This window comes from Nicotiana tomentosiformis, chromosome 1 (genome assembly GCF_000390325.3).
Source record: "Nicotiana tomentosiformis chromosome 1, ASM39032v3, whole genome shotgun sequence".
NCBI lineage: Eukaryota > Viridiplantae > Streptophyta > Magnoliopsida > Solanales > Solanaceae > Nicotiana > Nicotiana tomentosiformis.
This window is the reverse complement of record NC_090812.1, coordinates 9,090,888-9,115,334: the sequence shown is the minus strand read 5'-3', so window position 1 is coordinate 9,115,334 and position 24,447 is coordinate 9,090,888. Positions and strand designations below refer to the sequence as shown.

Genomic DNA, 24,447 nt, shown 5'->3' with positions numbered 1-24,447 from the left:
GAGGGCCACGATCGAAGTCATGATCGAGCCCAGAGTCGAGGACCACGATCGAAGCCATGATCGAGCCCAGAGTCGAGGACCAGGATCGAGGACCTCGATCGAAGGCCAAGATCGAGGCAGAACCGAGGTTGTCTGGGCAGAATTATAAAAATAGGGACTTCGTCCCATTTGCCATTTTTGATAAATTGGAGCTTGAGGAGAGGCGATTTTTGATATATTTTTAAGGAAAACTTGAGGTAAGTCCCTTGTGATCATTTCTACTCCATAATATTGAATTATCATCGAATAATCTGACTAGATTACATGATTTTGAGGTGTAAATCGGAGATTGAAACTTAGAAATTTGGAAATAAAATTTGTAGATTTGAGGGTCGATTTGAGGTCGGATTTTGGTAAAATTGGTATGGGTAGACTCATGGTTGAATGGGCTTTCGGATTTTATAACTTTTGTCGGGTTCCGAGATGTGGGCCCCACAGGCGATGTTTGAACTAAATTTCGGATTTTTATAAAAAATTAGTATTTTCTTATGAAATTAATTCCAATAAATTTTATTGACTGAGACGAATTATTTATGACTAGATTCGAGGCATTCTGAGGCCGATTTGCGAGGCAAAGGCATAGAAGAGTAAAAAGTTTCACGTTTTGAGGTAAGTAAAGATTGTAAATCTAGTCCTGAGGGTATGAAACCCCGGATTTCGTATCATTCTACTATTTTGAAGTGACGCACATGCTAGGTGACGGGCGTGTGGGCATGCACTGTTAGGGATTTGTGACTTGGTCCGTCCCGTAGCAACTGTAAAGTTGCATACTTTGTTGAAACCATATGATACTTATATGTTTTAGAAAGAATTTCTGTAAATTGGGGTGAATGCCATGTTTGGGCCTTGTGCCAAAGCTGTTTGGACCCTTAGGGGTTGTTTCTTACCATCCTCTCATTGTTTTCGATTGAAAATCTATACTCAGTCATATAAATACTTGTTTACCGCATAACTCAGTTTTATGACTCTATTTTGATGCATATAAATATTTTGGGCAATGCCCTATTTTATTGAAATGCCCGAGAGGCTTGAGAAGTTTATGACTGAGTGAGGCCGAGGGCCTAATTTGTGAGGATGAGTGTGGATCGGGGTTGCCCGCCTGCAGCATATTTATGATTGAGTGAGGCCGAGGGCCTGATTTGTGAGGATGAGTGTGGATCGGGGCTGCCCGCCTGCAACATACTTTATTATTTTGGCATGTGAGTTGTCCGTGCAGATTATAGCGCTTGGGCTGAATGAGCCCCTCCAGAGTCTGTACACACCCCAGTGAGCGCAGGTACCTATTGAGTGCGAGTGCTGAGTGACTGGGCAGCATGAGCGATTGTGAGGTATGCCCGAGTGGAAAGAGTGATTGTGAGGTATTCCCGAGTGGCACGAGTGACTGTGAGGTTTGCCCGAGGGGCTGTATATGAGTTATGTTTTGCCCGAGGGGTTGTTTATGATTTCATCATTTTTTCTCACCTTTGCATTGAGCCTTTGTTTGAAAAAAACTGTTGGAAAAATGTCTTTAAATGATTTTTACTGGAACTGGGTTTAAACTAGATAATTTGATTCAAATCCTGATTTTTTAAAAGCATGTGGTATTTTACTGAGATTTCCTGATATGAACGTTATACGCTTTATTGCTTGTCACTACTGCTCAGTATTTATTTATTGTTGTTACTTACTAAGTTGGCGTACTCACGTTACTCCCTGCACCTTGTGTGTAGATTCAGGTGTAGGTGGACAAGGTAGCGGTCATTGAGTGTTCTGGTTGCAGATTTTCTTGGAGATAGCAAGGTAGCTGTTTGGCGATCGCAGCCCCTGTTCTTCTCCCTCTTATCTTCCTCTAGTTGTATTTAGCTATTTTTCGGGCTGAATTAGCCTTGATATTGTTAAACAGATTGTAGTAAATGCTCATGACTAGTGACACCCCGATGTCGGGCTTTTCTTTTCCGCACTTCTATTTTTCTTTGATTTGAACTCTTTTAATGGAGGTTTTATGTCAAATAACCTTGATATTATCTTTAAAATGAAAAGTATCGGTTTGTTTTGAAAATGAATCGGCTAGCCTAGTTCCACGATTGGCGCCATCACGACAGGGGTTAGTTTTGGGTCGTGACAGATTTTGGCACGTGAATTGTCCGTGCAGTTGTGATATAAAATGTGGGCATGAGGTGCTGGGATGAAATGATAATGATATTTGGCACGTGAATTGTCCGTGCAGTTGTGATATGAAATGAGGGCACGAGGTGCCAGGCAAATATGATGATTTAATTATGGGCACGAAGTGCCGTGAAAATATGAAAATGGGTTGAGTCCCGTATTTACGAAAAATATGAAAATAGGCTGAGACCCGTATTTTGATGATTTTGAAATGAGGTGTCACATGGTGACTTTTTAATTGAAAGAATTATATTCAAAATATTTATTTGGAAGGATTTTTACTTAGAAAGTATTATATAAAAGAATTGCATTTTGAAAGATATTTATTTGAGGAAATTGTATTTGGAAAGATTTATTGAAAGAATTATATTTGAAAAATAATTATTTGAGAAAATTATATTTGAAAGAGAGTTATCTGGTAGAACTATGTGAAATACATTTATTTGAAGGGCTTGATTTAATTGGGTGTAATTGTGTTTATTAATTGTTGAGTGATATTAATGGTATTCTTGTTGTCTGTTGTGCATATCACTGGTTGTTTTATCCTGCCCTTATTATTATTTGTTTCCTATTATTTTTTATATTATATTGCACATGTTATTAGACTAGTGAGTGTCTTGACTGTACCTCGTCTCTACTCCATTAAGGTTAGTCTTGATACTTACTGAGCACCGTTGTGGTGTGCTCACTCTACACTTCTGCACATTTTTGTGCAGAGATAGGTATTGAAGATAACGAACTTGAGCAGAGTTAAAGCGGGATTGTAAGGATTCAAGGTAGAGCTGCTTGGTCATCGTAGTCCCTTGGAGTCTTTTTATTTCATTGTACTGTTAATTTATAATCAAACAGTATTGTATATTCGATCCTCGTGATCATCCTATATATTCAGTAGAGTTCGTGACTCAGTACTACCAGTATTTGGAGGTTGTGTATTGTAATTATTTCCGACGTTAGATTTTAAATAAAACAAAATGGTTTCAAAATGTAATAGAAATCGGCTTACCTAGTCTTAGATACTAGGTGTCATCATGACGCCTGTGGTGGAATTTTGGGTCGTGACACACATATAAAAATTGAAAAACTAAAAAACCAAATAAATAAGGTTCTTTCTCTCAAAGAATCACATGCAAAAATCTCCGTCCATATTTTTAAGCGTGATTACCAACATTATATGCTAGACGGAAAGAAAATTTCATGGATGAAGTAGCAAATAAGGTGATGAAATACAAAAAATAAATATAGTTGAAATATATTGAAAACATAAAGATAAGTCAATATACAAAATTTGAGAAAGATTGAAGGTGATTTGGACTGGTTTTGTATCAAAATTCGTAATTAAATCGAATTCAAAAAATTCATCTGCGACATATGTATCACACATGTATCTCACACACATTTATACATGGATATATATGTGTATACAATTGATACAAATATGATACCTATGTGATACACAAATGATACACAGTGTGATACACATATCATTTTTTTTCATGTTCAGTTTTTACTTCGAATTTTCAATTCAAACCACCTCAAAACTTCACCAAATCATCCCAAAACTGAGATTCAAGCTCCTTAAGATCTACCCAATCTATTCAAATAACACTCACTCAAAAGAAAGTAAAATTTTAACTTTTTTTGTTACAAATAGCTAATTGGCTAATATTAGTAATATTTTATGAATCGGCCATATTTTGTAATGAGCTACTTATAAATGGACATAGCTGGTAGTTTCCCTTTTCCAAATACTACTTTGTGCATGGACTTTCTTAAACTTTCAAAATAGTAAAAACATGACATAACATTTCCAATTTTCCATATAAGTTTAAAATTTTTAAAACTAAAATAAACAGAAATACATAGATTTCATCTTGATGTTCCCTTATATTTAAAAAGGTAGAAAATATTATAAATATATTTTATAATGGATGTTCATTTAATACTCCGTTGTAAATAAGCTTCCTGAAGAACCTTATCTATATTTTACTCCACCGTAAATATGTTCATCTATTTAGTACTCTATTGGAAATAAGCCTCCTGAAGAAGCTTATCCTTTCGGTACTCCGTTATGAATAAACATCACCCTCGGTAGAAGATTATCTATATCTGGTGCAATGAGCTTATCCTTTCGGTACTCCGTTATGGATAAACATCACCCTCAGTAGAAGATTATCTATATCTGGTACAGTAGCAGCTTACACAACAGCTTCCTTTCTTCTATAAATAGAGGAGATTTCAGTTCATTATGTACATAAGTTTGAAGTTTGAATAATATATCAGTTTCTCTCTATACTTGTCTTTACTTTACAGTCTTTATTTTATAACACGTTATCAGCACGAGACTCTGCCATCTTGAGCCAATACTTTGAAAGTATTAGAGGTACACACTTTCTTTTTCTAAATAATGTCAAATCTTTCTAAACTTGAATTTGTAGCCCTGGATATATCGGGCAAAAGCTACATGTCTTGGGTGCTTGATGTTGAAATTCATCTTGATGCGATGGGTCTGGCAAACACCATCAAGGACCAAAATCAAGCATCAAACCAAGACTATGCCAAAGCAATGATATTCCTGCGCCATTACCTTGATGAAGGCTTGAAAATAGAATATCTCACTATTAAAGATCCAGTCATACTGTGAAATATTTTGAAAGATAGATATGACCACCTGAAGATGGTCGTTCTTCCACAGGCACGTTATGATTAGACTCATCTAAGGCTACAAGATTTTAAATCTATCAGTTAGTATAATTCTGCTATGTTCAGAATTATTTTCCTAATTGAAATTATGTGGTGATAATATTACTGATCATGATATGTTGGAGAAAACTTTTACCATTTTCATGCCTCGAATATGCTCCTGCAGCAGCAATATCGAGAGATGGGATTCAAAAAGTATTCTAAACTTATCTCACATCCTCTTGTAGCCGAGCAACATAATATGGGCTATTAATGAAAAATCATGAAAGTCGACCTACTGGTTCTTATCAATTCCCTGAAGTGAATGAAACGAACTTCCACCAAGCTAAGCGTGAAGGAGAACGTGGCCCCAGTCATGGTCATGGCCGTGGTTGGGGAAGAAACTCTAATCATGGTAATAATAATGCACCAAAGAACCCTCCTCACCACCAGCAGTGGAAAAGGAATGAACAAAAGCATGAAGCGGTGCAAGCAGTAAAGGCAAAAAATGCATGCTATAGATGTGGAGGAAAATGGCACTGGTCATGTACATGTCGTACGCCAAAGCACCTGGTTGAGCTGTATCAAGCCTCCCTGAAGAAGACAGAGAAAAATGCTGAAGCAAATTTTATTTCCGAAGATAATTTAGACTTCATGCATTTGGATATAACTGATTACTTTGCACTCCCGAAAGGAGAAACAAGTCATGTGATCGATTATGAATATGTAGAAATGTAAATATTTTAATTTTTGTTGTTTGTAGTAGATAGTATGGTTATGTAATTATTGTATATAAATAAAAGTTATGCTTTGATAATAATGTTTACTATCATATTTATTTTGCTTATGTCATTTTGAAGAATATGGATAATCCTCAAATTATGTTTGGATCAAAGACCAGTCATGAAGATATTTGTATAATTGATAGTGGAAAAACTCATGTCATATTCAAAGATCAGAAATACTTTTCTTATTTGCATAAGGAAAAAGCAAATGTTTTAACAATTTCTGGTAATATAAGTTTGATTGAAGGCTCCGGAAGAGCCACTATATTAATGCATTATTTTCCTCCAAGTCCCGAAGAAACTTATTGAGTTTTATAGATATCCGCCGAAATGAGTATCATGTTGAGACGATAGATGAAATGAATATGGAATATCTTTGTATTACAAAGAATGTTTCTGGCCAGAAGTGCATTGTAGAAAAGTTACCAACTTTATCTTCTAGCTTATACTATTCAAAGATTAGTACAGTTGAAGCACACTCTATCGTAAACCATAAGTTTACTAATTCAAATATTTTTGTGCTTTGGCATGGCCGTTTGGGCCATCCTGGATCAATAATGATGAGATAAAATACTGAAAATTCGAGTGAGCATCTATTAAAGAACCCGAATATTCTTACAAATAATGAATTTTCTTGTGATGCTCGTTATCAAGGCAAAATAATCACTAGACCATCACCAATGAAGGTTGGCAATGAATCCCCTGCCTTTTTAGAACGTATACATGGAGATATATATGGACCTATTCACCCACCAAGTTGGTTGTTTAGATATTTTATGGTCTTAATAGATGCATCTTCAAGATGGTCTCATGTGTGCTTACTATCATCTCGCAACCTGGTGTTTGCAAAGCTATTAGCCCAAATAATTCGATTAAGGGCACAATTCCCAGATTATCCTATAAAGGTTATTCGCCTTGATAATGCTGGAGAATTCTCATCTCAAGCCTTTGATGATTATTTTTCATCAGTTGGGATAAAAGCTGAACATCATGTAGCTTATGTTCATACTTAAAATGGCCTTGCAGAGTCATTTATTAAGCGCCTGCAATTAATAGCAAGACCACTATTTATGAAAAACAAAATTGCCCACTACTGTTTGGGGCCATGCTATCTTGCATGCAGCATCACTTATTCGTATCAGACCGACAAATTATAATAAATATTCTCCGTCATAATTAGTGTTTGGTATTGAACCAGATATTGCCCATCTACGAATTTTTGGATGTGCTGTATATGTGCCAGTAGCACCACCACATCGCAGTAAGATGGGCCCATAGAGAAGGTTAGGAATATATGTTGGATTTGAATTACCTTCTATTATTCGCTATCTTGAACCATTTACGGGAGATTTATTTACTGCTCGATTTGCATATTGTCATCTTGATGAAACAAATTTCCCAAAGATAAATTGTGTGGAAAATTTCATCATTATCTCATTTTGAACCACGTACCCCTATATGTAATCAGGAGGTCTAGAAGATCATCCATTTATAAAATATAGCAAATCAAATGCCAGGCGCGTTTACTGATTTGAAAAGGATAACTAAGTCACATATCCCTGCAGAGAATATACCTATCCGAATTGATGTCCCAACAGGACCATCTACTAGTATGAGAACTAATGAACCTAAAGCACACCTGAAGCGTGGTAGGCCTTTGGGTTTTAAGGATCGAAATCCTCGAAAAAATAAAATCGACAAATGATCAAAACGATACTATGAAGGGATCCCCTGAAGATACCCAAGGTCTGATTAGTTCTGAGATTCCTGAAGAAATCAATGAACCCGAGACTCAAGTAAGTGAGAAGCTTTTAATAAGTTATATTGGTGAAGGGATTAATTTAAATCGATCTAAAATAGTGGTGGATAATATTTTTGCATAGAATGTTACACTTAACATTATGCAAGATAGTGAGGATCTTGAACCCCGATCTGTCGAAGAATGTCGACAAAGATCTGATTGGCCAAAATGGCAAGAGGCAATTCAATCAGAATTGAACGCACTTGCTAAAAGAGAGGTCTTTGGACCAGTAGTCCAAACACATGTTGGTATAAAACCAGTTGGTCATAAATGGGTTTTTGTGCGAAAAAGGAATGACAAAAATAAAATTGAAAGATACAAAGCTCGCCTTGTCGCACAAGGATTCTCACAATGACCTAGAGTCGATTTTGATGAAACATATTTAAATGTTATGAATGCCATAACATTTTGATATCTCATCAGTTTAGCACTACATGAAAATCTTGAAATACATCTAATGGATGTAGTTACAGCTTATCTGTACGGTTCACTTGATAATGAAATTTATATGAAAATCCCCGAAGGAGTTAAAATGCCTGAAGCAAATCCAAAATCTCGAGAAATGTATTCAATCAGATTACAAATATCTTTGTACGGTTTAAAGCAATCTGGGCGTATGTGGTATAATCGCCTCAGTGAATATTTACTGAAAGAGGGTTACATAAATGATGTTATTTATCCATATTTTTTTATTTAAAAAATGGCATTAGAATTTGTTATACTTATTATTTATGTTGGTGACATAAATCTTGTTGGAACTCCAGAAAAGCTCCAAAAGGCAATTGAATATCTTAAGAAAGAATTTGAGATGAAAGATCTTGGAAATACAAAACTTTGTCTTGGTTTGCAAATTAAACATTTAGCAGATGGAGTCTTTATTCATCAATCCGCCTATATAGAAAGGGTCTTAAAACGCTTTTACATGGACAAAGCGCACCTATTGAGTACACCAATGATTGTTCGATCACTTGAAGTGAATAAGGATTTGTTCCGACCTCCAGAAGAGGATGAGGAACTCCTTGGTCCCGAAATACCTTATCTTAGTGCAATTGGTGCACTTATGTATCTTGCTAATGCTACAAGATCTGACATAGCATTTTCTGTTAATTTACTAGCAAGATATAGCTCTTCTCCTACATGGAGACATTGGAACGGGATTAAGCATATATTGCGATATTTAAAGGGAACACTTGATATGGGTTTATTTTATTCTAATAAAGGTAGTGCAGATCTTGTTGGTTATGCAGATGCAGGTTATTTATCTGATCCACATAAAGCTCGATCTCAAACTAGATACGTGTTTATATGTGGAGGTACTGTCATATCATGGCGCTCCTATTGTTGCTACTTCTTCAAATCATGCTGAGATAATATCTATTCATGAAGCAAATAGGGAATGCATATGGTTGAGATCAGTGATTCATTTTATTCAAGGAAAATATAGTTTGGAATGTGATAAAAGATCCACAATTTTATACGAAGACAATGTTGCATGTATAGCCCAATTAAAGGGAGGAATTATAAAAGGATATAGAACAAAGTACATTTCACCAAAATTATTCTACATACATGATCTTCAGAAAAATGGTGACATTGATGTGCAACAAATCCGTTCAAGTGACAATCCGGCAGATTTATTCACTAAATCGTTGCCAACTTCAACTTTTGAGAAAATGGTGTACAAGATTAGAATACGGAGACTGAAATATTTAAAACAAAATTTTTATCAGGGGGAGTAAAATACGCGCTATACTCTTTTTACCTTAATAAGCTTTTTCCCACAGGGTTTTCCTTATAAGGTTTTTAATGAGACAACTAGTTATGCGTATTACTAAATATGTGTACTCTTTTCCTTCACTAAAATTTTTTCCCACGGGATTTTTCCTAGTAAAATTTTAATGAGGCACATTATCTTTTAATGAACATCCAAGGGGGAGTGTTATAAATATATTATATTAAGGATGTTCATTTAGTACTCCGATGTAAATAAGCTTCCTGAATAAGCTTATCTATATGAGACTCCAGCGTAAATATATTTATCTATTTAGTACTCTATTGGAAATAATCCTCCTGAAGAAACTTATCCGTTCGGTACTCTGTTATGGATAAATATCACCTCCGGTAGAAGATTATCTATATCTGGTACAATAAGCTTATCCTTTCGGTACTCCGTTATGGATAAACATCACCCCCGGAAGAAGATTATCTATATCTGGTACAATGAGTTTATCCTTTTGGTACTCTGTTATGGATAAACATCACCCCCGATAAAAGATTATCTATATCTGGTACAATAGCAGCTTACACAGCAGCTTGCAGAAGCATACTTGTCTTTACTTTACGGTCTTTATTTTATTAAAAAAAACTGTATATTCTTAGAAACACTTTTTGTTATTATAAGTAACTTTAATTAAGTTTTCTGCCAAAGAATTTGCATAGTTGACTTAAAGTTTTATTTGGACTCTTAGATTTAAAGTCAAAAATAAATGATTTGTACAAACTCTAAAAATATCTTACCTATTTTTGTAAGAAACCAAACTTACCAAAGAATTCTAGATGAGTTCCTTACCAAATATTGGTTGTAATATGCACTAGCAATTAAGTAAAACTCCATATGTGAATTCAGTTTAACAAACCAAGATATTGATTATAAACATCTCTCAATGTATTTCTAAGCCATTAATAAGTCGCCTCACTTTGTAAAGTGAAAAGTGATAAAATATTATACGTTAATAGAAGATGATTTTATAGTTAAATTAATTTTGCTAAGTTAGAATAAAAAATGCATTAATTATTGTGATGACCCAAAAGGGTCATCTTATGTTTTAGAACTCGAATCTGCGCTTTTAAGCCTTAAAATTTTTATTTTTATCCTTCTCGATTTGCCTGCACGATCCGGGCAGGTTTTCGGAAAGCTTTTATGTTGAAAATTAATAAAAATAAGAATTTATGCCTTAAAAATTGATTTTAGTTGATTTCGTTAATATTTTTGGTAAACGGGCCTGGATCCGTGCATTGATAGTCTCGGTAGGTCCGTATCGAATTATGGGACCTGGACGTATGCCCGCAATTGAATTCGGAGGTCCCTATCTTGAGTTATGAATTTTTGATAAAAATTAAAAGTCTGGAAATTATTTGTTTTTAAGAATTGATTGATAATTGGCATTGTTAGTATCGGGTTCGTATTTTAGTTTCAAAACCCGGTACAGGTTCATTATGATATGTAAGACTTGTTTGTGAAATTTGGTGAGAAACGGAGTTGATTTGACGTGATTCGGATGTCCAGTTGAAAAAATAGAAATTTTAAAGTGTTCTTGAGAATTTTATTTGATTTGGTACTAAATTCGTAGTTCTAGGTATTATTTGGGCGATTTGATCGCGCGAGCAAGTTCGTATGATATTTTTAGACTTGTGTGCATGTTTGGTTTGGAGCCCCGAGGGCTCGGGTGAGTTTTGGATAGGCTACGGAGTGATTTGGACTTAGAAAAATAGTTGGTGTGCTTCAGTTGTGTTGCAGGCCTCAAACCTCGCAAATGCGAGGTCGAGATTGGCATTTGCGATCACTGTTGAAGTCGCATTTGCGAACTTCTCATCGCAAATGCGAAGAGAAGCTAGGCCAACCTGTGTTCGCAATTGCGAACTTTTCTTCGCATTTGCGAAGGGAGTCTAGGAGGGGTATGGATCGCAAATGCAATCTTTTGTCCGCATTTACGATGTCAGTGATCGCAATTGCGAAAGTTTCCTCGCATTTGCGAAGGGCAACAGGATTGTGAAGGCTTCGTAAACAAAATGACTTTTGGACGGGAATTTTCATTCATTTCCCAAGTTTTCAAGCCCTAAAACACAAGAGGCGATTTTCCAAAGACCATCTCTTCGCAAAATCATAGGTAAGTGATTCTAAACTGTTTTCTTTCAATCTTTCACTACATTTTATAAGATTTCAACTAAAAATCTAAGGTTTTCATGGTAGAATTAGGGATTTTGGGTAGAAACTAGGGATTTCGGAAATTTGGGGATTTAGACCTCAATTTGAGGTCGGATTCCAAAACAAATTATACATTCGGGCTTGAGGGTGAATGGGTAAATGGATTTTGGTGCGAACCTCGGGTTTTGACCAAGCGGGCCCAGGGTCGATTTTCGACTTTTTGGAGAAAATTTGGAAAATCTAAATTTATGCAATGTAATTGATTCCTTTAGCAGAATTTGATATTATTGAGTCATTTTTGAATAGATACAAGTGGTTTGGAGGTGAATTCCAAAGAAAAAGCTGTGATTGAGAATTAAGTGACCTTCGGAGCAAGGTAAGTGTTGTGTCTAACCCTGACTTGAGGGAATTAGGAACCTTAGATTACTTGCTAAGTGAAATTCATGTGAGTGACGTATATGTGAGGTGACGAGTACTTATGCGCCGCCAATTTACCTGTTTTCCATGTTTCTCAGTTTTTCTTATATTGTCTCATTCCTATGCCTAATTGCGATGTGTTATACTAGTGATGTTCAATTTATCGTTCTTATCATGTTTACGGATCTTCTGGTGATAATTGAGTTTTTATTTCAAAGTTGAGATTGATGTTACGGAACCAAATATTGAGGTAAGGTTTGTACTTGTTATTCTATCTCCCTGTTGATATTTATGCATTACATTATGGTAAGGGAGAGTGTTAATGCACGAAGGGTGATGTTGTACCATATTGTGAGTGTTAATGTACGAAGGGTGATGTCGTGCCACATTGTGAATGTTAATGCACGAAGGGTGATGCCGTGCCATATTGTGAGTGTCGTGCCATGATATGAGAGTTAATACACGAAATGTGATGTCGTGCTGTTTCTATTAATTTTATGGTGAGATTGAGAGTAAAAGCACGAAGGGTGATGTCGTGTATTTTTTCTTACTGTATTCACTAGTCCTGTTGATTCATGGTATATTGACTGCTCCGGTGATCATCCTGTTGTAGTCATTTATCTTGTATTCCCCTCAGTATGTTCCCCTCTCGACATTTTCTGTTTAGTTCTTCATTTCCGTTATGTGTATATACACTATTAAATTGTATAGGTTAATTTATAGGTGTCTTGCCTTAGCCTCGTCACTACTTCGTCGAGGTTAGGCTCGACACTTAACAGTACATGGGGTCAGTTGTACTGATACTGCACTCTGCACTTTCTGTGCAGATTTTGATACCGGCTCGGGTTGATCGAGATTCTGCCATCGGTCCGCTATCCGGAGACTCAAGGTAGATCTGTCAGCGTTCACAGACCTTGAAGTCCCCGCCTATCTTTTCTTTTCTATTGTTTCTTTCATTCAGACAGTTGTATTTCTTTCTGACTATTACTTGTAGTAAATTCTAGAATACTCGTGAATTGTGACTCCAGATCCGGGTGGTAGTAATTAATATAGTTTTATGATATTTCGCACTTAATATATTTCATCTTAGTTAATTATTGTTAATTACTGAATGGGAATAAGGAATTGGTTAATGATTCTCTAACGTTGGCTTTCCTAGCAAGTGAAATGTTAGGCGCTATCACAGTCCCGTCGGTGGAAAATTTTGGATCGTGACAATTATATTTTTGAAATCTATCTATAATCTAATAAATGATCAATAAAATATGAGGACAAATAAAGAGTAAATTTTGAGAAGGTATAAAGGGTAACTTAGTTAAATAACTTTTATAATACTATTAAATAATTTACTTAAATGATGTGCCAAAATATTAAAGGACGCTTATTTTTTGAACGGGAATATAGCATTGCTTGAGAACCTGTCTATAACTGTTTTATGTTTTAAGTAACTTAAGTAAAAATTTGTATTATCCGTACGTATAAGTTGAGCAGATCATTTACTCATGCTAATTAGCACACAACGATAATGATGCAAGCATCTTTTGAAATTAGATTTTCATGTAATTGTTCGAATCAATAAAATTATGATACTTTTTTTTTTTTGGATTTCTTTGAAGATAGACTCTAACACAAATTTACAACAACAATAACAACAATTATCTTTTTTTTTTATAACAAAAATATATATTCTTATTCTAATATTTAAAGGAAGAATTAACTTATATAGCAGCTCAGTCAACCGCTTAAACAAAAAATAGGCAATTTTGTGATAATATGTATAACCATATATAATTAGTATATAATTAGTATACCAACTAAAAAATAAATAATTAATAAAATCATCAATTTCTATAAAAATCCAACATAGTATGATTGGACCCGTGCACAGCACGGGCTATCCATTACTAGTATTTAATAGAGGCCAAAATTGCTCAATTTTGATAAATTTAAAGAACTAAAACTATTTAAATGTATATTTAAGGGACTACTTTAGACCTTCCCAAACATAAAGGACCATTTTTGTCAATGTTTTCCTTTTACGTGTCTTCTTTGCAGGGTCTCTTTCGCTCTCCCACAGCCTCTTTCAACGTTTTTGCATCTGAATTCTGCCGCGAAGAAGCAGATTCCGTCCAAGTCTCGCCGGTAAATCTCTCAATATTACGGCGACTTCCGTCTTCTTTTAATCGCCATGAATCCAGAATAGTAAGTTCCGTCGGCATATCCCTTTTCTTATTTTGCAATATTTATTGGTGAAGGATTGAACTATCTCTTCATATTAGTTTCTGTCATTCAATTTCCTTTTCTAGTTCTTTTCGTTTCAATACTTATTCGTTTAATTGTGGATTTTGTCAAAACATCCTTATGTTTATCGCAGTTGTGGATTTCACCTATAATGCCTAATTCATTCAAATCAGCAATCGAACGTCGTTTGAGAAGATTAAAATCAACTTTAAGCTTAATAACTTATTTCTTTTTCAATCGGTCCCAAAAACATAGAAGTTATTTTCAGGAAATGGTAAATTAGAAACTTAAAAAGTATGAAAAAGACTAGTCACCAGTTAAATTCGAAACTCAAAACTGTATCTTTTATATTTAAATTAGAGATTTTAAATGGTTTTTGCTTCATACATTTCACTCAATTGCAGCTTTTTCAGTAACTCCATATAATTGCAGTTTGTGTTGTTGATTAACATTTGCAGCTACTATTTTATTTTCTTGCCTTGCATATACCTTTTTTTCATATGCACCTTTCTTCATAAAGTACGCACTTCAGTTGTGGTTTGCTTTTAAATTCCTGTAGGCACTTGGCAATTCCTATTTTTTGTCATTGACAACATTGCTTTCATGGTTATCTCAGATCGTTTGAAATTCCTTGGTGTAATATTTCTTTCACATGCTTGCACAAGGTCCAACTAGTAACCTCCTAAGTCAGTTTTTTTTGAGTAATTAGGTTGATATTTCTTGGTCTTACTTGGGTGTAGAGATGTTCTAGATAACTAGGATTATGTGTTCCTGATGTAGCATTAAATCATATCAAGTGCAACCTAGAAAAGAGCATTCAAACATAATCTGTGTTTTTTATGAAGTAATTGACTTCAATAATGGCATCAAGAAGATGCAAAATAGTTACTTCAAACATAATCTATGTTGGAACTTGTAGGCTATGTTTGATTGTAGATGATAAGATATGGTAGGTCAATTTTCTCATGTCTGTCTCTTTAGCCTATCAAATAGGGTACAATCCTTAGACAATCTCTTCCTCAAATTCTATCATACGTATCAATCTAACCATACTTAGACTGCATCATCCAACAGTGCATGATGATTTCTATAATGTAAAAACTACTTTGTCTTGGTGTGTTGATAAATATGTGAAATAATATTTACTAAAAAGTATAGTAAGTTTGAACATCTAGGGAATGATACGTAAATGTAGAACTTCTGCCCTTCCATATTTTTATAGCCAAATCAAGTAGGAGTATCAAATTTAATCCCAAAGTGACCAGTAGATGTTGCTAAATTACGCATATATAGCAAGCTAACAAACTTCTCTCATATTGATGTTAGCGCTTGTTTCTATTAGTGATTTAGCTTTTTCATTCCGGGTAGTGCTTAAGTATACAACTTTTAACATCTGCCAGCTAATATATTATAATTATATTGGTTATGCTTTCCGGCAGTGACTACCTGTTCAAACTTCTGCTTATCGGTGATTCTGGTGTTGGGAAGTCATGTCTCCTTTTAAGATTTGCTGTAAGTTTTCATATCTTGGAATTGTCTATACTGACTTTTTTCTAGTCCTGCTTTTACCTGTCTGAATGTACCTACTAAATTCCTGATTGACTAAACAAATGGAGGATTTATGGAACATCAGCCATGGATTCTCCATGTCTTCATTTTTCAATTCCATTCTCCACTTGGAATGAATTATTTATCTTGAATAGTCCTGAATTTTCCAGCTAGTAGAGTCTACTGACCCTGGTGGAGTTGTTCTATTGCTTTTTATGAAATTATGAATCACCTACTCATAAAAAACTACATCTGCCATGATATTTGAGACTCTTCTTTTACACGAAGTTTATTTTTCACACTGTAATCATCTGGATGATTAATTATGAACTTGTTGCTGGTTGCGTCACTTTCATTGTTAGAGATTCTTGATCGTGAACTCAGAGATCTCAACCTGCTGAAAAGTTTATCGGATTATAGTTCAACTCAGAGATTCTCACCCTGCTGAAAAGTTTATCAGATTATAGTTCAATGTGGTTAAAAATTTTATTCTGCAAATGTTGGCTGACTATTTTATCGCTTTTTACCATCAGGATGACACATATCAGGAGAGCTACATAAGCACAATTGGAGTTGATTTTGTAAGATACTTTAATTGTTTATGAGCTACTCAATTTTACATACAGTTGGAATCTTCTGTGATCTTTTTCAGCCAGAGCACTCTTACTTTTATGTTATTACTGATCTTACCAACTGTTCAACTATTTTCATGTAGAAAATCCGGACAGTGGAGCAAGATGGGAAGACCATTAAGCTTCAGATTGTAAGACTTCACCTGCACTTCTGCTTCAGGCCTTTCATGTTACAGATATTCGATGTGCTGTGAAATTTTCATGAAATCAAGATATTGGTGTTTTCTATTTTGACACTGTTTAGTGGGATACTGCTGGACAAGAGCGTTTTAGGACTATCACTAGCAGCTACTATCGTGGAGCCCATGGCATAATAGTGAGTAGTTGCCTTACTTTTCTTAAGAAAATGTAAAATAGCAACTAGTTATCTGAAGAGTATAATGTCAACTGCTTTCTGTACCTTTTGACATTTTCTTTGGATGGCCTCTATGGTAGATTGTCTATGATGTGACGGATCAGGAGAGCTTCAATAATGTGAAGCAGTGGCTGAATGAAATTGATCGTTATGCTACCCCAAATGTTAACAAGATTCTTGTTGGGAACAAGTCTGACCTTGCAGCTAATAGAGTTGTGTCGTATGAAACGGCTAAGGTGAATCATCTTCTTGCAGATATTTAATCATCCTTTGTCCTTAAATGGAAAACAAACTGATCTACTTAAATTTATTGTTAGGCCTTTGCTGATGAAATTGGTATTCCATTCTTGGAGACCAGTGCGAAAGATGCTAGTAACGTAGAACAGGCTTTCACGGCTATGACTTCTGCTATCAAGAATAGGTAAAAGCGTATCCTCTTTAAATAGTGCTAATCAATGGTGTCTTGTATAGCCTTCCCAAGTTGCGACCTGACCTTTGATAAGATTCAATTACTTCTATTTTCTGGGAGACGGATACTTATATATTTTTATCACTTCCTTTTATGACATTATGGTTGGTACAGAATTTGAGAGATATTTCAGATGGTAAACGTAATCATCTTGCAGTTAGGATCCTATTTGATGCCTTAAAATGGATTTAAACATGGTCATGGATCATTTCGTGCAATATCACATTTACACAAGCCAAAAAGAAAAAATCTGAATGAAAGATATAGCAACTTGTTTGGTTTTGATCCATCCCTTGTATAAAATGTCCTCCAAATGATCTTTTCATTTACATTTATGATATGAGCTGGCATATGTGTTGCTTCTCTCAATTTACATTATTTCATTCTCTTTTGCTCTCCTGATTGCAGTATGGCAAGCCAACCGGCCACAAATGCTGCCAAGCCTCCAACTGTAAATATTCGTGGACAGCCTGTTGTTCAGAATAGTGGCTGCTGCTCATCTTGAGTCCTTGACTACAAGAGAACGTCCGTTATTTGCATGTTGGCTCATCCATGACATGTCTACTGTAATCTCACTAATCACCATCAATGTTTAACCTTGTGGACTTGTCCTGCAAAATCCTTACAGCTAGATATATCTTCTTATTTCTTGATTAAAAAAATCTTTTTTATTGAAGTGTAAGTGTACAAATTGTGAACATTATTATTGTTGAACCTTGACATTTAGTCCTGCTTCAGCTTGACATATATCTAAATATATTTCTCATAGTTCAATAGAAAGCTATACTGGTGAAGATGAATACGCTCCCAAACGTCTGGTGACTAAGATCGTTTTTGTCATCAGATGTCCCTTTCAGCACTTCGCCTGCCACAAAAATGTGCTAAGCTCAAAGATCTGCTCGGTCGGCATGATCCTCTTCTCAATATATATGTCTAAATATATTTCTCATAGTTCAACAGTATGAGAACAGCGTGTTAGCGCCTAAGCTAATTTGTTTTGCACTCTAGCGAGAATTTGGCAATCTATGCTTATAGGGATAGAGAACATACAATTGCCTTATACCGCCTTACCGGAACACCTTTTATTTTTTTACTATGTTATAGGAGTACACGATCTAGATTGTTCTAGTTATGCATATGAAGAAATTAACGGGCCAAAATAGTTAGTCAAGTTGCTTCTCATAAGAAGGTGTTCACGCTCTCTCTTCACTTTGTTGCTGCTATTGAGCCATAGTATACAATCTTTTTGCCAAAGTAGTGTCGCAGAATGATGGAAGACCGGCAGAGCAGGTCCATGAAGTGTAAGAACATTGGACCTTGTAAAGGAAATAGCGTGAACACTACATTAGATGAAAAGGACAAGTGATAAATTCCTTTTTATAACAATTCCTGAGATTCATTAAGAGGATGAACTGCTATCACAGCTTTGGTCAGTTTCGAACACAGATAAGGTCCCCTCCTTATTGTAATCTTTTTTTGATTCTAATAAACAAAAAGGGGTCAATGCCAAACCCTACAACACCACAGGAGGTGAAAGCCAGGGTGATTAGATTTTTTTTAAAAAAAATAAAAATTAAGAGGATGGACAAAACATGAGAAGTCAAATATACTCGTAAAAACTTATTTAACCTCACCACGGATTTGCACCAACCGCCCCCCTACGGTCTCATTAGTGTCATGGCTATTAAACTTTTATGACTTCCCAACACAAATAATGTCAATTGTAAAGGTGTTTGTCCCTAATCAGAACACGAGTACCCTGCCATCTTTGTCAATGAGAATGCCACACAATATTAGAACGGAACTGTGGAGAAAAAGCTCATGCATAAATTAATGTGCTTCATATACCCCAGTATATCAGAAAAGTAACACATCACATAAAGAAAAAAACTACAGAGGGTATGGCACGAGGGCAAGAAATTTACATTAAAGGCCATCAGAAACATTGACCCTTTCACTTCATTATTTTTCAGTCAATTTGCCTCTTGGACGTGGGAGAAAAGCACTAATAAAGCATCACTTGCCACCCAATGTAGGGAAGTGACCCGGATCTTCAATGGGAGGGGCTTCCACATTGCTCGTAGTGTTGACTCCACCGTAATCTTCACCATAACCTCTAGAACCACGGCCACGACCTCCTCGACCTCGACCACCAGGTGCATAATACCTCTCACCCTCAGCAGGCTTCAGAAACTCATTAATGCTGACTGCCTAAAGCCAGAGAACAAAACAAAAAAAAAAAAAGATTAGATGATTCTCATTTCTGCTGATTTGACACCTCTCATCTCAATCAACTCCAGCCTGTCCATGCACACGTATAAGAGTGAGCAATGGAATTTTATTGTAAAAATTGTAGCATGGCACTATAATAATTACATGTTGGCAAGTCTAAAACAATTTCCAGAAAATCTGAAAGAAACCAAGGCCCGACTGTAGAAGAAATACAACTTACATATTCCCTCTACAACAATGTTGTTACATGATACCATTTTCATCGACACACATGCAACAGCATCCAGAAAAGTAGAAATAACTGCTGTGGTGTATAGCAAGAATAACAACTAGAACAGATTGGATGCATTGTTCATATAACAATTGCAACAGATTGGACGCATTGTTCATAAAGCTTGGTAAATCACTATTGAGCAGTGTAAGAAAAGCATTTGCTGGTTAAACAAGTGTCAGGAAAGAACGCATATGCCGAATAAGTACCTTCTTTGCCTTCTCTTCCTTCTCAGCAGACTCTCTTCTCTTATCCTTGGGGGCCTAAAAATCATGGCATAGAAGTATTTCAAGAGATGCTTTAAAGATAACTAGCATCAAGCATGAGTAGAGGACATAATGTCTCAAGAATTTCACCAATTTGATGAAGATATCATCACTGGATTTCTTGGAAAGCTGTTGCATGGATTCAAATTCTTTGGTGTCAACCTTCCTTTCCTCAGTTTTAAGTGCCTGCAAAGCCTGCCGCTTTTCTTCTAGCAACTTCTCGTACTCTTCAAGGGTCATCTCCTATTCATTCAAGGAACATGAATTACATTCACATGTAACACCTATTAACTATCGCCTGCAACTCCACCATGTATTAAGTACTAGTTCTAGCACAACACCTGGAAAGCTTCTACTACTGACGAAACCTCTGCTTCTACCTTTACGGCCAATGTTGTAAAAAGCGAAATACATAAAAAAGCGCTTAAATCTTATTAAAACGCGTACTCTGCAGCGAAGGCATGTATGTTCAAAGGGAAAAGAAATTAATATATACAGTACTGCAGAAAAAATAACTAATAACACAGATGAGCATAATAATTTTTTATATTAAAAAAACAAACATCAATATATAGATAAAATAATTGAAATTAAATGAAACAATATATGAAGCAAAAACCATGTCAATTCAGAAACCTTCTTTTAATTAAAGAGCAACTGCATCAGCAATGTTGGTGAAGTGCATGTCATAGCATACACTAAAAACCCAATTGATTTAGCATACTCCAATTGAGCGCGAAGCCACCAAAAAGGAAGGTGTAAGATTCTGACTGCTCAAAGCTCTCTTAAGCATCTGTTTCTAGAGCAGAGCAGGACATGTCTCAACAAACAAGGCAGCAATACAGGGATCGTCAAGGTCCTATCAATACTGTGTTGAGTATGATACAGAAGGTTCACCTTATTTTCAGGCTCCTTGTCTTCAGCTTCAGCAGCTGGATTTTCCTTCTTGTCGTCTCCTGCTTCTCCCTCTGTGGAGAGTTTCTCCACATTCAGATTTTTCTCGCCTTCATTAGCAACTTCATCAGTCATCCTGTAATACACAACACAGACAAATCAACACCATAATCAATAGATAGAATGTGCCATGATGTTCAAACTAGTCTGTTTAGGACTATGTAGGAAGGTAAAACTCACTGAGTAACTTCATCTGCTTGAGTTCCCCAATTTCCTCGGCCAGCTCCTTCACGCTTTATCTCACCTCTGCTCATATAGTGAAAGATAAGTAGAAAGCTTTACAAATACAGCAACAAAAGGCGATGGTAACACAAACAAGAAAGATGTATCTACCCGCGGCCAGTACCACTACGGCGCTCAAATACCCTACGAGGCCGGTCTCCCTCAGGAAATTCTCCATTACTAAAACCGCCTCGTCGACCACCATGGAAAGCATGGGGTCCATTATAACCGCCACGTCTTTCATAGGGTCTTCCTCCTTCCACGTCTTCAGGTGCAGCTATACCACCAGAAAATTCTCTGTTTCGAGAAAAATTCTCGTTGTTGGATGCTTCCCTATTAAACCCGCCTCCACCACGACCACGGCTGTAACCACGTCCACCACCTCTACCTCCTCCACGTCCAACCTCTGCTTTTGCCTCCCTGACTACACAGTTGAAACAGAGAAGCAATAAGTAAATTCTGAATACTTGCAAAAGAAAAAGAGGAAAAGAACCATAAGTGCAATGACTATAACAAAAGTCATAAACAAAAAGTAATTCATCCATATCATTATTCAAGTGGACCCACTTAATACCAGTCAGGTTGGAAACACTCTTGAGACATAAGTGATATACGCAACAAGCAAAAATTATGAGAATAAGGAAATAGAATAACAGCGAACTGGTCACCGTCAGACATCTTGTGTGGAATATAAAAAGGTATGTATATATGAACAACTAAAATTTCAAGACCAAGAGGCATCAAAAACAGCAGGAATGGGATTATTTCTCATTCTTTTGAAGAGACACTAGAAATAGGACACAACAGCCAATCCTTTAAAAAATAAAGGTCCAAATTACAAAATCTTATGCTTCCCTCTTAATCTTTCTTATATCAATAAACTATGCCTCATTCTCAAACTAGTTCCTTTTCTTTTTGGGTAAGTACCTCAATCCCAAAATAGTTGGGGACGGGTGAATGATATGAATCCTCTATATATTCCACTGTATTCAACCCAATTTCATGCTGATACTGCTGAATAATTGAAGGAAAATTAGGGATTCTATCACACTTATCCTTACCTTGACCTAATGTAGGTGTAAACAACAAAAACTAAGCATGAATCTTAAATAGCTGGTATCATCTACACGAGTACTTTGCTTCGATTCTCTCATACTCTTAGTTGAGCCCACATCAATCTTGAGAGAATGGAGTTTCTTCTAGACAATTCCTCGTGTGATTTTAAATAAACTTAGTCCTTTTTAGCACTTCTAATCACTATGTTGTCACACGTATATACTGTTATATTTAAAGGTCTATGCACGTCATGACTACTTCCGTTTTGATAAATCAATGTTAGTATTGCATAAGCAATACACCAAGTTGGTGTCATATTAATTAATTAGGCGTTGAAATCAACATCCAAAAAGTTAATCACGCTATCTGCACAGTATGGAATATCTGCTTAACTCAATACACTTAGCATGATCGAAATACAATACCTTTCTCTACTTTTAGTTAATATACAAAATATGAGAACATAATAAACAAAGGTGACGCTCACCAGCCTGAGTCGGGGGAGGAGGCTTAGTGGGGAGCTTAGCCGGCTGCTTCTTAGCCGCCGCCGCCGGAGCAGAGGATTTCTTAGCGGTATCAAATTTTTGCTGCTGAATAGCAATCAGCTTAGATGGGTCATCGTTGTCATCATCACCCAGCAAATCAAATGGGTTCAAATCCGCCATTTTCAAGCAACAATTACAAAAAAAAAACTTTAGTTTTTTATAAGTCTAAAATCCCTCGAAAAAGCTTAATTCATCCGTATATCCATTATCATAAATCAGTTGTAAAGAACAGACAAAAACCCTAAGATAATTTGTGAAAAAGATATTTAGTGAAACCCTAGCCGCAATGATGAGTGTAGTACACGAGGAAGGGAGATTGAGTGTGTGTGCGAGAGAGAGAGAGAGAGGGGAGTCAGAGAACCTAATCTGGAAATATCCCGGACTTATCGTACATGTTCTGTGGAGCTCGTGTGCTTTTTATTAATTTATTTAGGGATAGTTTGGTTTGAATATGGGTTATGTCACAATAAGTTATACTGAAATAAGTTATCGCTGAATTAATTATGTTGGATTAGTTATTTTGGTATTATTTTTTATTCATTATTTTATATATTGTATTAAAAATAATAATTGCATAATTTTTAAAAATATTGTATGAGTTATCGCGGCACTAATTATTACACTATTTACAAGTTATAAGTTATTCTGATACTAATTTTAATATCGAGATAATTTATATCAGGTTTGCTAACCAAATAAAGTATTAAGTTGTTATAAATTATACTACACTATAACTTCTTATGCCTGGTACCAAAACGTCCCCTTGTTTATTTTATACATTTCTTTACTGGTGTTGTGGTCGTCAAGAAAAACGTCTAGAATGGTCCCTTAGGTTTTAGCCTTTATTCTAAATGATCCCTAAAGTATACTGAGGTACTCTAATAGTTCTCTAACTACAAAAGTGGTGCATATAGGATCCCTAAAATAGTAAAATATGAAGTGTTGCAATAAGGCGCCATTTGGTAGGGTGTATAAAAATAGTGTTAGATAAGTTGTATTAGTAATGTAGGAATTAGTGATGCAAGTATTAAATGGTATTTGGATTGACTTATTTTAAGTACTTATTGGCTTTTAAACACTTTGTTAGTTTTTATGGTATTTGACAATGATAAAAAGTGCTTAAAAGCACTTACTTTTAGACATAAAAAATATAAAAATAACCCAAAAGTCAAAAGTTGGGTATTACCAACTTGTGGCTTTTGACTTTTAGCTTATAAGTTACTTTTTAAAAGTCAATCCAAATAACCTACTATTAGTTATGCCAAAGATTATTTATTATCCAGTGCTTGATGTGGTGTATTGAAAATTAGAATGTATTGCATAATTTTTTAAAAAATTGGTTATATACAAAAATGCCCTCCGTATTATTCAGCTTTAAGGGATTATAAGGACAATTTTGTCTTTAACCAAGTTAATGTATGCATTAATAGCCTTGATATTGCTAATACCATGGTTTGTTATGTATTAGTTTTACATAAGATAATACCAGATAGGTTATATAACTAATACTTGCATTAGTAATACATATGTTGAAAAAATGCATCAAACAAGAGATTAGTAATACCCAAAGCCAATGCATGCATTATTTTCTCTAATGCATCTTACCAAATGGCCGCTAATATTCCTGCAACTATGCAAGAGTGTTGTATATGTGTCTCAGGTTAACCAATCTCATGTATTCATAATTGCACTGGTAAAATATATGTCATAATCTTCAACCCACGCGTTACAAATAGCCCAACCAACTTTCACTGACATTAATATAATTTTATGAATTAACAACTCTAAGGATCAAATGATTTTGTGGTTTCTATAAACTTATTTTTAGTTTTATAACTCCATTTTTTTTTTTACATGTGAGATGT

At 35.4% G+C, this 24,447-nt stretch overlaps 2 protein-coding genes across 2 annotated transcripts; one reads left to right on the top strand and one right to left on the bottom strand.

The window, feature by feature from the left end:
* Nucleotides 1-13,796: 13,796 nt before the first annotated feature.
* On the top strand, nucleotides 13,797-17,762 carry LOC104100262 (ras-related protein RIC1-like). The gene is made up of 8 exons (XM_009607461.4): nucleotides 13,797-13,993; nucleotides 15,472-15,544; nucleotides 16,114-16,161; nucleotides 16,296-16,343; nucleotides 16,457-16,528; nucleotides 16,648-16,803; nucleotides 16,885-16,988; nucleotides 17,445-17,762. The coding sequence occupies exons 1-8, from the start codon at nucleotides 13,980-13,982 to the stop codon at nucleotides 17,539-17,541; spliced, it is 612 nt and encodes a 203-aa protein (XP_009605756.1). The 5' UTR covers nucleotides 13,797-13,979; the 3' UTR covers nucleotides 17,542-17,762.
* A 1,079-nt stretch (nucleotides 17,763-18,841) lies between these two features.
* On the bottom strand, nucleotides 18,842-22,981 carry LOC104100261 (RGG repeats nuclear RNA binding protein A-like). The gene is made up of 7 exons (XM_009607460.3): nucleotides 22,525-22,981; nucleotides 21,093-21,405; nucleotides 20,940-21,005; nucleotides 20,703-20,835; nucleotides 19,896-20,048; nucleotides 19,749-19,802; nucleotides 18,842-19,247 (listed from the first exon to the last, which is right to left on the bottom strand). The coding sequence occupies exons 1-7, from the start codon at nucleotides 22,700-22,702 to the stop codon at nucleotides 19,053-19,055; spliced, it is 1,092 nt and encodes a 363-aa protein (XP_009605755.1). The 5' UTR covers nucleotides 22,703-22,981; the 3' UTR covers nucleotides 18,842-19,052.
* Nucleotides 22,982-24,447: the final 1,466 nt, after the last annotated feature.

Excerpts from the sequence above, each read along its gene's own strand:
- LOC104100262 (XM_009607461.4), top strand. Across the intron at positions 16,344-16,456 it reads AGACCATTAAGCTTCAGATT|TGGGATACTGCTGGACAAGA; the intron begins GTAAGACTTCAC and ends GACACTGTTTAG. Across the intron at positions 16,804-16,884 it reads TGTCGTATGAAACGGCTAAG|GCCTTTGCTGATGAAATTGG; the intron begins GTGAATCATCTT and ends ATTTATTGTTAG.
- LOC104100261 (XM_009607460.3), bottom strand. The coding sequence starts at position 22,702 with ATGGCGGATTTGAACCCATTTGATTTGCTGGGTGATGATGACAACGAT. Across the intron at positions 21,406-22,524 it reads TCCTCCCCCGACTCAGGCTG|TCAGGGAGGCAAAAGCAGAG; the intron begins GTGAGCGTCACC and ends TCAACTGTGTAG. Across the intron at positions 20,836-20,939 it reads CAAGCAGATGAAGTTACTCA|GATGACTGATGAAGTTGCTA; the intron begins GTGAGTTTTACC and ends TGTGTATTACAG.